At 37.9% G+C, this 13639-nt stretch overlaps 1 protein-coding gene across 6 annotated transcripts; it reads right to left on the bottom strand.

Moving 5' to 3' along the window:
- Positions 1-302: 302 nt before the first annotated feature.
- On the bottom strand, positions 303-7501 carry LOC116258054 (probable E3 ubiquitin-protein ligase ZFP1). Of its 6 annotated transcripts, none has more exons than XM_031635178.2 (7): positions 7253-7501; positions 5807-5952; positions 2931-3835; positions 1575-1981; positions 1360-1458; positions 722-889; positions 303-645 (listed from the first exon to the last, which is right to left on the bottom strand). In XM_031635178.2, exons 3-7 carry the CDS (start codon positions 3808-3810, stop codon positions 505-507), a joined length of 1695 nt encoding a protein of 564 aa, XP_031491038.1. In that variant the 5' UTR covers positions 3811-3835; positions 5807-5952; positions 7253-7501; the 3' UTR covers positions 303-504. The 6 variants fall into 6 exon arrangements, with proteins under 6 accessions (XP_031491038.1, XP_031490994.1, XP_031491028.1 ...); XM_031635134.2 differs by lacking the exon at positions 5807-5952 and adding an exon at positions 4470-5021; XM_031635168.2 differs by lacking the exon at positions 5807-5952 and adding an exon at positions 4550-5021.
- Positions 7502-13639: the final 6138 nt, after the last annotated feature.

The raw sequence follows: 13639 nt of genomic DNA, 5'->3' as shown, positions 1-13639 counted from the left end.
TGGCTTGTTTAATGCGAAACTACGGGTTGTGCGCATCACATTTTCTGCCCACCGTGACATTGATTCCTACTCCTTAGAGTCGAATCCAGATTCACAAAGTCAGTGGGATTAAAAGAGACCATGATGGTAGTCATGGCAGCAAACAGGAGTTTATACTGAGAGCCCATACATGTATATGCAGACCTTTTTCTTTTGGTCGGCATGTACAAACAAATCTTCTGGAATGTTTAATTATGTAAAATAAAGTATAGAAATCAACAAGGGAAACTGTGGATAAATCAAGAACTTGCACGGGAAATCAGTTGGGCAAAGAGATTTAAATCTCAACAAATTGAATGGAATTTTTTATACAATTCTTGAGAAGCCATGCTTTTCCCTCCATATTTGAAGGAAACAATAATGTAACATGACTTGATACAAATACCAATTGAAACAATTTTTCTAGAAACAAATGGGTCAGAAACTACGGCTGTCTGTCAACAGAGGCTAGCATCTGTGCCCTTTTTATTTTTCGTCTGCTGTTAGTGCATTCACTTTGCAGATTGGGCACAAGTTCTTGATTAGCAGCCACTGCTTGATGCAGGCTGCGTGGTAGTCATGCCCACACTGCAACGAACCAATTTCATCTTCCGCTTTGTATTCCTCCTGCAGTGCCGTCATTGTTTAGAACATCATCATACACAAGCAGGTGAACAAATAACAGATTGACTGGTGCACTCACCTGACAAATAATACACCTCCCACTCTCGCTGGTCATGCTTCTGCATCCATTGCATCTAGAAGAACATTCGCATGAAACATGTTTCCTGATCTTCATACATTTTGAGATGGACTCCTCAGACAACCCCGTCTTCACATTCCCTATCCTTTCTTCCAAAGCTAGCAACTCCTATAGTTCAAGCATCACAGCCATGACATAAATGCAGCAACAACAAAAGCAACAAGAATGCTAACAGCAGATAGAAACCAATTGAAGGAACTGGATAATGCTTTCTTTCCACATGAAGTAAATGGAGGAATAAGATCCTTTCCAGGATTTCTCGCTGTCGTTCATTGGCCACGATGGTAGAGACAGCTGAAAGTTATGTGAGAGAACAAATGTATACATTTGTCATGCACATTATCCATTTTTCCTTATACACATCAATCAATTCTTAGCATTTCACGGACAAAAAACTACTGTATCTATTTTTTTTTACGCAGAAGTTAAATAATAATTGGTACAAAATAATTTTACTCCTTCAACATCTAATTAGGTGGACCTGATAGACCTAGGCCATCTTAACTGACAGATGATGGTTCCTATGCAACGGAAATTAGGAGGAGGAGAAAAAAGTGACAAGAAAATGGCTCATTTACCTCATATGACATGTTGTCAATATCCAACCTCATATCCCTGTACTGATCAACAAGTTCCCCAGAATCATAAAATCCTGAAAAGTCTAGCATTGCCAAGTTCTGCATGAAAAATCACCAAGTAAATATGTGAACCTAACATGCACCCTGAACACCATTGCACCATATGACCACAAGAAAATCAAAGCTAATTTCTTTTTACAGAAAAAAAAAATCACCTGTGATGACAGCATTGCAAAGCGCATATGATTGTTATTACGAGGGAATCTTGGTGTTTGCTCATAAGAAGTTCTTCTCTGAGTTCTAGGTATTCTTTCTCCACTTGGTTGCAAGACCTGCATGTACCTAGCAGGGGCAATCTGCACGCCACCACGGGCAGTATTCTGCATGTTCTGATGAAGATGAGGATTGGTGGACTCCCTGTTAGGTGGTGCCGGTGGGGTGAGAACTGGGGCATAGAACCTGTAGCCGTTATCTCCTATAATTGGCTGCATGGCATGAGGAGGCAGATGATGCATGGGTGATGTATGCCAGACAATTGTGGGGATTCTACCAAATAATGGACCCTGGTACCCTTGTGTTACCACATTTCCAATATCAGCATGACCTCCACTAGCACTGACACCTGTAGGAAACACATAAACTAGCAGTTATACACCATCATGTCATTTTATGGGTCTAACTCTGAAAACCACAAAGCCAAAACACTGACACTTGTTCTAATATATTAAAAAGTAAATAAAAGTTGAAGATGGTGGCACAAACCAGCCAAGGAAACTGGTTTAGTAGCAGAAAAGGAATATCAACACACAGAAAATGGTAGCAGCTCAGCATCGAAATCTGTGCTTAATTACTTAATAGGAAACCGCAACCAGGTCTTGTAAGTATAGCTGCAATGTAACTAGAAATATACCAAACTCCAGAAATATTCTGTCTTTCTAAAAGAACTGCATAGATCCTACCTAGATCCATATAATACTAAATGGATATTCTTGATCCTGGCTGAATAGTAACAAGACCCCTCTAACCTAATGATCCAGCATGCATCCTGTATGTTATGTTCCTAAAGGTTAAGACACCAAAAGAAGGAAGATAAGTATCACAACTGCTGTAGTATGAAATTATATGTGAGCAGACTTTGACTGGTACAAGACTTGAAGGCTTAAGGCTGTACCTTGCATGGCATGGTGACCAAGCTTGGTCTAGCAGTCATATTTTGGCTACTGAAAGCATGGCATGTATTATGATTAGCAAGTGTTCCAGGTAAGCCAATTTAAACAACGTCAATGAGAATGGCATAAAAAGGGACCTAGAATACCAAAACCACCAAGCAATCATTTTTGCATCGGAGAACCTCTTTTTCCAGAAAGTCTAGCCAGAAAATTTATTAAGAGCTGTGAATTAAAGAGATACTTTGATCTAAAGTTTTGAACCTATCATATTTGGTAATTTCGAAAGCAATTACAATATCATGTGGAATTTGGTTGCTGATAGTGTAGCCTCCTCTAAATTGAGACGTTTAAAGGCTTTCAGCAAGCAAAATGACTGACAATTTTCCACTCTGTATAACTCACCTGAAGAAGCAAACATTCTCCTATGCAAGCCAGGAGGAACAGGCAAGCGGCTCCAACTTGAGTTGCCCCCATCACCATTGCTACTCAGCTGTGCCACTGCTCCATCACTGCCAGATGGGGGGGATTGATCCATATGATTCCCTTGAAGGAACTGACTATGAAATTCTATCACTTGGTCCGTGCATGCTCTTATGCTGCCAGACCTGCTTCTCACACTTCTTTGTGAACCCCCTGAGACTGCAGCATTACTGTTCTGCATATGTTCTGATTGATTGATAGATGCAAGATTACAAACTCCTCTTATGGTTCCGGATGGATCTTCTGATTGATGCTGACAAAAATTTGTGTTAGCACCTGAAGAACTTGAGCTCGAGGGTGCACCAACCGGATAGCAGCTTCCTAGTGGTGCTTCTTCACTTTTCCGCTTGCATGACCCTCTTCCGGTGTCTACGAGATCAGTAGACCTGGGATAGTGATGCATCCCAGCTCCGAATGCACCACTACTGCTAGAGGAAGCCAAATGACTGGAGGGGTTAAGTGGACTGGGGAAAACAGAATGAGCTGTTGTGTGGATCACATAAGGTCTATTATTGATGTTCTGTAAAAAGCTGGTAGGGGTTCTACTCAATTCTGAGCAAGGAATAGTCTGTGGATGATGGCTATAATGGTTTGAGTAGAAACTGTTATTTGCATGGCGCACATAGTCCAAATCTAGACCAGAAGGATCTCCAGAAGGTAGTAAACTTGTATTGTTGCTATTCTGGTTTGGAAAGTTCGTTCCCAATATCATGCAAGGTTCAGATTGTATATATCTATGGCTTGGCCCGATCTCTGTATCCAAAGCTTGGGGACTGAACATGTCTTTTTGTGACGTGTCCATTGAGCTTCACAAAGGAACAGCAACCCTGAAATTTTACATTGTCAACCAACACACATATTTAAAAATCCAAAAAATGAGAACAAGGCAATGCTGCTAAATTTTGCAACAAATGGTCCGATGCCCATGCTTGCCCAAAGTAAAAAACAATATCAAGGAGTAGGAATAGAACGCACCAATGCAGAAGAAGGCAGCAGAAAATAGAAAAGAAATAGGTACATGCTTTATGGCTTTCACATGACAGTACCACGAGGTCAAGCTCAAGGAATGATACTTATGCTAAAAGGACTGAATGTATGTAATGTTTCACCTCATCTTAAACATCTTTCTGGCATCCAGACCTACTTATAAGTTATAACATCAGGTTCACACTTCTACCGCATCATTTGTGTCTGATTACATTGCTCATACAAACAAAATCATCACTAATCACTAAATTGGGAAGCCAACTGTCTGTATGCCCATTCAGATAAAGACGCTTAGGTAATGTGCTGATGTTCTTGGATAACCAGTAATATGCCATAAGACTGAGACAGCGTTTGAAGCTTTTACATTGTTACACATGTTTATTTTGGAGAAAAAAGATTTCCTTCACATGTTATATCTTTACTTAGGCTTAACAAGTTTGGTAAATAGAAATGAGAGTTGAAAAACAGGCTCACCTCTCAAAAGCTGGGAGGGGCTGTTCTTAAGTTTATTTCTATCTACATATTGGTTGTGAATCTCCCCAGAAGGTACTGACCCTCCCACATGACCAGGCCATCAACCTCCTAGCATCACGATCCTGTTTCTCCATCCCTTGCAGCAGTGCTACCGCCACCACCACTAGTAGTAGTAGTTGGCACCACCAACAAGTACACAAATCGGCAACTACCATGTCCTTTAGGATATAGTTCCTTTATCATCTGCAAGTACAACCCTAGGAACAAAAATTAATTGCTCAACTTCCATATTTCTTTTCAAAACCCAAAACATATCCTCAGTCCTGTTGACACATCTTCCATCTGAGCAAGTTGATGCCAACTGTCACCTTGATGACCTTGCTAAAGGGACTGGCAACTAAAGACCACTTTGAAGGTCTGACGGATAACCCCGATCATCTCTGGATGCTTTGACCCTCTTTTCTCCAGTAAAATCTAACTACACAGGCTATCAGAATCAGCAGTAACAGTGGAGGCCAACAATGAAGATGGAAGGTTTATAGCACACAGCATCTGATGAATACAATTAAAGACGGTGACCGATTTTGCTTAGAAACAACATTTCAATTTTTCATTTACACTGATAAAAATTCTCTCAAGAACAGGGCCCCAAATGTTTTAGCTATATGCAGCAATACAAGGAGCTTTCTTCCATTTTTGAAATAAGCTGGGTCTGCAAAACCTTTAAAGAATAAGTTCTGCTGTAAAAAGGCATTCATGAGAACTAGAGATTAAAAAATGACTACTTCATCTCAGAGCACCTTCCTGGTTTCAAACTTGCAATCTATCCATAAATACGTGGATATTCAGTCCAACAAGCTTTCTGAATATTGGTTGCCTTTGATTCAACCAAAAATATATTCCACTGTGTAGTATGCATGCCACTAATGGGTGTTTAGTTAGAGCACCAAATAGAAAAGGAATTTTACATGGTTTCCGCCTTCCGCAAAAAAGATTTTTACACAATTATCAAGATACATATTTTGGGAAGAGGCAAAACTCTGTGTCCCATGCACAAAATAATCCATATTGGAATCAGACTAAGAACTGGCATGTAAAGGATATTGAAGACTAAGCAAACCCTTTACACATCAAAGATGTAGAAAAAGTCTCAAATATGTCAAGGTCTCCAAATTCCAAAATTTGAACTTGGGCATCAATGCTCACATATGAAACATTTATACATTTGCTTAGAAATATCTGAAAAAATTTTACAAATATGAAAATGAAACACAAACAACCTTTTCAAGTTCATTTGCAATACTCTGTGTTTCAAAAGAAATACAATAAACACTTACTAGTTCTTACGTTGCCTTATTTTGATTACTAGCACAACATTTTGCAGACTTTCTGTTGGAGTTGTCCAAAGAGGCAACCGAATGGATATGGAAAAAATTAAACAACCAAACTGGAGGTTGTTCTAAATATCTTGTTTCATCTGAGCCTAAGAGTCAAGCAGATATCTGTATTACATTTCCAATAACAAAGAAGAGTGCAAGTCTCTGGTTGCTTATCTAGGTATTGTATGTATGAACATATGTTAGCATTCAATGAGAACTAGGAAGAACAGTATTGAATATTCATAAGTTGAACAATATACAAGTATACAACACAACACGGCAATGTGGATGCATTACTAAGTACAATAACCAGAACTGTAGGCATACAGTAAAAGGGAACAAAATTTTGCATAAATAATAATACGGGCAGAAGTGAGAAAAACTGCTTTGAAGATCATTTTATTAAGTTAGGAAAGAAACAGGCAATAAGAAATAAATACGCCATGCCTTTGAATTTTCTGAAACTAGTTGATTCCCACAATCCATTTGCAGAACAACCTTAATATTGTTAGAGAGAGGGGAGGAAAGAGAGACAGTGGCACAAAGAAAAAAAATTATAAGAATGCTCATTCATCTACTCGAATATTTGCTTCTATCATTACAAGGTCTTTATGTACATATTTAGTCACGCATTGCATACACATACGAGCATCAGATTTACCTAGGAAAAGAAAGAACTTGGTATTGTAGTTGTTTGACTCTTATCCCATCTCAAAATGTTTTGAAAAGTAAAAATTGTTCATCTAATCTTTTTAAAATATCAGAGCGGCATAACATAAACAATAAAACATCGGTTTAGTAATGGACGATGCAAACCAGCTTATGAAAAGATTTACATATATGCTATAAAATAAATTATCTGTTATTTAGGACCGATTTCGCAGATGGTGGCGAGGGAAGAAGATCATCTCCTGATCCCCAAACTAGAATTTAAAGAACCCAGAAAATTTTACAAGCAAACTGCAAATTAGCCAACAATATGCGTTGTGTATCGCCTCAAACAGAAGTTTTTTTAAAAGAATTCAAAAAAGTTAAAACGACAACCATATGCCAGAAAATTATAACGGAATTCAAAGGCCCGATCGCGAGACAACAATCCAAAAACAGGCACCATACTTCTCCATAGAAAAAGCAAACTGAAATTTTTGAAAGAAAAAAGAAAACAAGAAAAACAACCTTCAAAAGATCATAAAACTCATTAATTGACAGCAAATTGGGCGCTTCAAAAAAGGAAGCGACATTACCAGAACTCAACCCTTCGATCTTCCCGAAATAAAAGCCACAACAGAAAAAGGAAAAAACTAATAGAAAAAATATTTTGCGAAACCGCGTAAATACGCAGAAGCAAGATGATAATCCACAATTAGCACCAGAAAAGAACCATAAAAGAAAAAAGGATCTCACCGGATTCCCCGTCGTCTCTCGCGATCGGGGACTCCAAATCCCGGACAGGAAGAGGAAGAGACTCAGAGAAATCCAAGGAAGAAGACCAGACCTTCAAGAGGAAAACGAGGAAACGAGAACGCTTTTAGAAATCGGAAAGAAAATAAAGGAAGGAGGAAGGAAGCAAAGAAGAAAGGCGGCCGAAGAATTCGTTACGTCTCAGACAGGAAGAGAGAGAGAAGGTGGGTGGGTGCGGGCGTTTTTCATGGAGCTTATGATGATGTGGATAACATGATCATGGCAATGAAGATGATGATGATGATGATGATAGAGCGCATGCCGTATGCAGAAGGAACAGCCGTGGATTCCAACGGGTGTCAACGCAAATTACTATTTTGAACATCTCCTAAATGGGCCTTTACGGAATCGCCCTTGCCGTCTATTTGGTTCACGTTTGGTCTGGCATGCGTCGAACGTGGACTCCCCCTCCGACTAGAAAGCTATTTCGCTCCAAAATCGGGTCTCACTTGGTTGTTATCCAAATGTAATAATTCGACCGCATTTTTATTGGATCTTCTTTTTCCCGATTTGGATCTACAAAATCTTGATTGAACATTCCCTTTGTTTGTCCAGTAAGCTATGTGAATTTATCTACTTGGTTTTGATTTTCTTGAACATGAATAAGCAAATGTTTCCTTTTCTCCTTTAGCAAATCGCAAAGGCAAGGTTTTGGATCAAAATTGGAAGTCGACCACATGCAAATGGATCAGATATGTTAGATATGGTAAATAAATTTGGATCTGATTACTAGTCAGATTCACGTTTGGAGTGCAGTTTCAGGATCTAACAAATATCCGACCCGATTGCACATAAATGTCAGATATTCAATTTAAAAAATTAGGGTTGGAAAATTCATGCCGAAATTTCAATAAGATGATATAATCCATGATCGCACCTGAATCCGATCCGTTTACATTCCTACGTTCTTTCAAAGGCTGAACTGGACCTAAAGAATCCTGCTATTATTGATCTTTGGCTATTCTTCATTTTGTCCTCAATCCCTTTATACATTATTCAATGTCTTGTTCACCATCCCCCTTTTATGAGGCAATTAGCTCATGATACTTCCCCTTTGCAATTGGATGAATTTGCATATATGAACTTGAAGCATCTCTTTCATTAATTTGGGCCATTATTAGACATCTTTTAACTTAAAAAATAAATTAGAAATTAGGTGGACCATAACTTGGAACATTTGGTTATTGTCAACAATTGACATGAAAAAAGGTAATTCAGAAAAATAAAAGAAGAAGTAATACAAATTGTGTGGTGTAGGATTAGCCAGTTCAGTTTCGCAATAAATACAAACAAGACATTGCTTGGATATACAACTTCACATCTCAAATGCTTATAGATTCAATGTAGGTGTTCACCCCTTTCCTAAAGTCTACTCAATATGGGTTGGCTTCTCAGCTCAGAGAACAACATTCTTAGAAAACCTTTGGAATACAAATATTTAAATATTAAATACCTTAATCTTGATTTTATATTTTATGAAACTAATGAAGGCTCGCCTAGAATTTGGATTCATCTTGTTTAGATCTGTGACTCTGATTAATAAACTATATGATCACTAGCGGAGCCAGAAATTTTTTCTGGAGAGGGCACTCATTCTATACTTATAATTTCTTTAGGGCACTTACATGTATAACAATCAAATATATGAAAACATCAACATATATATTAAACTAATTTTGTGACGCTGGTGTGGGCAACTGACCGCACCAGCCACCATGTGGCTATGTATATGATTGAAAAAACTCTTCCACATGAAAGTCAACTCCTACCGGCTACCATTCATATTTTTCCTTGCCTAGATGCAGAGCCTGCATCCTTCATTAATAAAATATTAGGTCAACTGTTTCAAGTTGCTTTCTAGGGTCACTGCAGCATGCAAATGCAAGTTTAACATGTCTACATTTTCGCCATTGATTTAGGAAAGCACCCCCCACATCAGCACATAATACATGGGGACTTAAATGGATTCAATATAGCTTGGATCCGGAAAATATGGATCTAAGTCCCAAGTAGATGCGGTAGATCAATATCTGAGTTTGGGTCTAGACTAATTTAATGGTTGTGTTATTTTTCAAACCATCTGGTGTGCAGAGATGGACATGTTCTTTACACGTAATATTAACGAATGATAAGGACAAGAACAGGTGGAACCAAGAAATGCGAGTAATAGGAAACACAAACAATCCAATTCAAATTACACTGATGATCTATATCTAAAGATTTTGCTGTTCAAAATTAGATGGAAAATCTTATTGAACCCGTCCATTTGTACTTAGCGCCACATTTGATTTTGGCTTCGACAACGCGGCTCTCTCCCACACCGAGTTTGGGCTCCTAGTTTGGTATATACGATTAAATCGAGCACCAATGGTTTTGCATTTAGTAAAAATCTTTGTTAATTGAACCCACACTCTAGTAGTATCGGTTTTCGCCTTAAAAATGCTATAAATTAAGAGAAGTAATTGTTTAACCAACTTTCTTACAAATTCTCAAAGATTTTCAGGAATTCTGAATATGGTGTTAAACTTTCTCGTAATAAGGTGTTAAACTAAAGAAACACGACTCTTTAGGAACGATAACATACTGTTTCATGCACCTACCCCAAAATGGTATTTGTTATGCCGTTCTGCATTATCCTTTATAAGAAGCTATACAAAACGACACATCTCATGTTCTTTAGGTGTGTTCATGTGAAATATGAGATATATGATGTGTCCATATTTTACTTATACAGCGTCTGATTAGGACCAAGTTAGATGGGCATTAGTTGGTAACCTGTTTAGTTTATGAACTTCATTAAAAATTGCTTTACTGGTTTTATACGCTTAACAAAACGTATATTTTAGATGTCCAAAAATTCCAAAGATGTCACATATTTGACTTCCTTTTATCAAGAGCTCGATACTTATCACAATATCATTTATTCATGCATTTATTTTCTTTTGAAACTTACTTTTAAAATAACGCCAAAAATTAAAGTAGTTGTGACTTTAGGTGCACTTAATTATCTTAAAAAAAAACCAGGATAAGTTGGGAAACCGCTTTGTACTTTTCTTCTTAAAGAGGTTGAACCAAAAGCTCAAGTCACAGCACAAAGGGCTACCAGAAACGCCCACCCCACACGCAAGGTTAAACGCCTGTGGCAAGTGGCAGCATTATAATATTTTAACGATCCAGTGGCATTTTCCCAAATCTCTTTTTTCCCCTTTTTTTGGTCCAATTTGGTGATTCAAACGGTACCGAATTTTGGTGCAACCAAAAAAGGCCTCACCTCACCTTTTCTTTGCCACGCTGGACCTTTCATCCAAGCAGCAGCCAATGAGAACGAGCCAAGGTGGACCAATCGCCTTCCGACGCGTGGAATGGAACAAAAAGATCGGCTTACGTGGCAATTTTACAGAGAAAGCAGTGGGTCCCCTTCATCCTCAATCAAGCCGTGCATGTAGGGGCCCCACTTAGGCCACCCTGTCCACTCGAACGGATAGGGAGATCGCCTGTATTCCTTGGCTGCCGAGCTTGAATGAATTATATACTTGTCTCACCTGGACACGCCACGAAAGATACGTAATATACACATTTTTTTTTTTGTTGAAAATAACGTTTTTATATATATATATAAAAGGTTATAAAGATGTGAGAAGTTTTCCTATATAAAAGGTTATAAAGATGTGAGAAGTTTTCCTATATGAAACACTAGATCTTGACAATTACCAACATATGTACTGGGTATCCCTGAAAGCCCACTAATGAATTCAACATTGGTGAATTGGCGAGCACAAGTTTCCTTCTCATGATATTTTTAAACTTTGTTGAAGAAAATATGGAGAAAGAACAATGGCGTATAGGTGTATGTGTATTAGTAGATAAAGTTATATATGATGTACAGAAAACCTACAAAAAAGACTGGCTTTTTCACATTTGCATCACAATATATATTTCCAATTCAATCTTTTTTAAGACATTTACTTATCAGCTTTTATGTTATTGAAAACAACATGGTTTCGTGCCTGCCAGAGTTTAATGTGCAAAGTGAGGGGACACCAAGTCCCAGAAACATCCCTTAATTTCGAGGTGTAGCATCTGCTAAATCGATTATTTGGTTTATTTGACGTTGCCTGCAATATTCCGATTGTTGATAGCAAGAGGAAAACTTTTCTCCTTTGAGTTTTACTAACATGTTTTTATTATGAACATGTGAAAGTTCCAAGTTTTTTCGGCAATTTGTGTCGGTGGACCCGATGTTTTCATTTAGGAAAACTAATTCATGTATAAATTGATTATGGTTGTGTTGGCTAGATGAATTTCCACTTCTTACGAGACTAGTCAATATGGCATGTTTAAAAACATACAAATCAACATGAAGATCGTGCTTTTTTTGACATTAAGTGGTAATTTTGGGAGCCAAAATAATTAAAACTATTGATTATATAGTCTATACCTTAGAGAGCATGTCACAATTTTGCATTTGGAATTAAACTTGGGGTATCTTTTATGATCATGTTTGTGGCTAAATTGTTATGTCTCCTATTACTTACTTAAAAATTGGAGTAGATTCATATACCAATCTAACACGGTTTTCTATGAATTTATCTCATATGGGAGAGTAACAATTTGTTAACATTGTCATATGAGCCCTTTTGGATGCAAGTTTTTAATATCCCGAGGGTCTCTCCACCCTTCTAATTGAAAAGATCTTATGAAAACATTTATGGCCAGATATAGACACCGGGAGGAAGAAGCATCTAATGGAGTGGATGCAATATTGGCCTTAAGAAACTTGATGAATATAACGATGTTTTGTTGGGCAGTTGTATTTGCAAGATGATGAATCAAAGCCCTCTCATTTTTATATGGTACCAACTCGAGGCTTCAGAACAACCCATGAAACACAAGGAAGCCGTGGACAGAATCATGGTCCTTGTGTATTAAGGATGGAAGTTGATTAAAAATGTCAGAGCGATTTGGAAAGTTGGGACCATTCAGATATTGGACTAACAAAAGATATTGTTTTAATCTTGTAAAAAAGCTCACAAAATAGATATATTCTTATAAAAACAGATTAGCTTTGCAAACTGAATACTTAGAAAGATAACAACAAGCCAATGCTGTCACAAACGCTCTTGAACTTCAAGAATACATATATCCAACAATTATGCAATTAATGACAGTCTTTAACATTAATATAACAAGCCAAGTTAACTAGTTTGATAGCCGAAAGTGCACAAAACTGCTTATACCAAGTTTATAAGTGCTACAATATGTGTACTGCTGAAATTCCAATAATAATAAACATATTGTATAAATAAAATAACAGAAAAGATGCACATCAAGTATACATGAAAAAAATCCCCAATAATGAGGTAAAAAAAACCACATGCAAGGAAACTTTATAAATATATCAAACCAATGGAATTACTTTTTGTTGTGATAACAATATGAATCCTTTTGCATATGTTTTCTTCTTGAGCTTTACTCAAATTGACACGAATCCGACTCGCCTATCTCGATTTCAACTCGTTTACTTAACCGATTCTATTCATTAGCTGGGATTCAACTTGTTTATTGGACGAGTCGAGCTTGAATCAAGCCTAACCGAGCGAATTCAAGTAGGCTTGTTGAATATTTACTAGATTTGGTAACAATATTCTACCATATCAGAACCCAATTGCCAGTCACATGGCAACTTTCTTGTTGAATCCAATCACTTGGAATTAGCTACAGTGCTCGTTTCAGATCACTCACATGGAGACATCGTTCGTAATTTTTGAAAAAATAAATGAGTTACCTCGTAAAAATACCAAACAACAAGCACGCTCTTTATAAATAAGAAAAGAAGTTAACCGGGACAACACACGTCACGCCAAGGTGCACGCGTCTCCACCAACACGTCGGGTTTGAATTTTGGTTGGGTCCATCATCCAAGCCAACCGAAACGGATAGTCAGCGGATCCGAATGAGAACTAAGATTTGTCGGATTGGACCTAATATTAACCATCGAGGTAGGATTTTGAGCTGGGTCCAGTCATGGCACTAGGTTCAACTTTTGACATTTCGTGTCAATCCTTGTCCGATGGCCCGACCCAAGATTGACGCTCCAATTTGTGGAAACCGGACATCCAAATATGTGAGTTCCAGGATTTCGCATGGATCCGAAACATTTAAAAATGTCATGCAATGTTCCCGGGGCGTGTTTGCATGGTCGCAAAGTTGTTCATGGGTAACTTCGTTTTGGCGAATATCACCGGGTCAGGCCAACGGAGTACTTAAAGCTGGGCACTGGGTCGAGCCACTGTCGGGTACCCGGTACTCAGCCCAATTCAAGCCCGAGAA

This window comes from Nymphaea colorata, chromosome 1 (assembly GCF_008831285.2).
Source record: "Nymphaea colorata isolate Beijing-Zhang1983 chromosome 1, ASM883128v2, whole genome shotgun sequence".
NCBI classification, from domain to species: domain Eukaryota; kingdom Viridiplantae; phylum Streptophyta; class Magnoliopsida; order Nymphaeales; family Nymphaeaceae; genus Nymphaea; species Nymphaea colorata.
The sequence above is the reverse complement of the archived record's forward strand: the minus strand, read 5'-3'. Positions and strand labels throughout refer to the sequence as shown.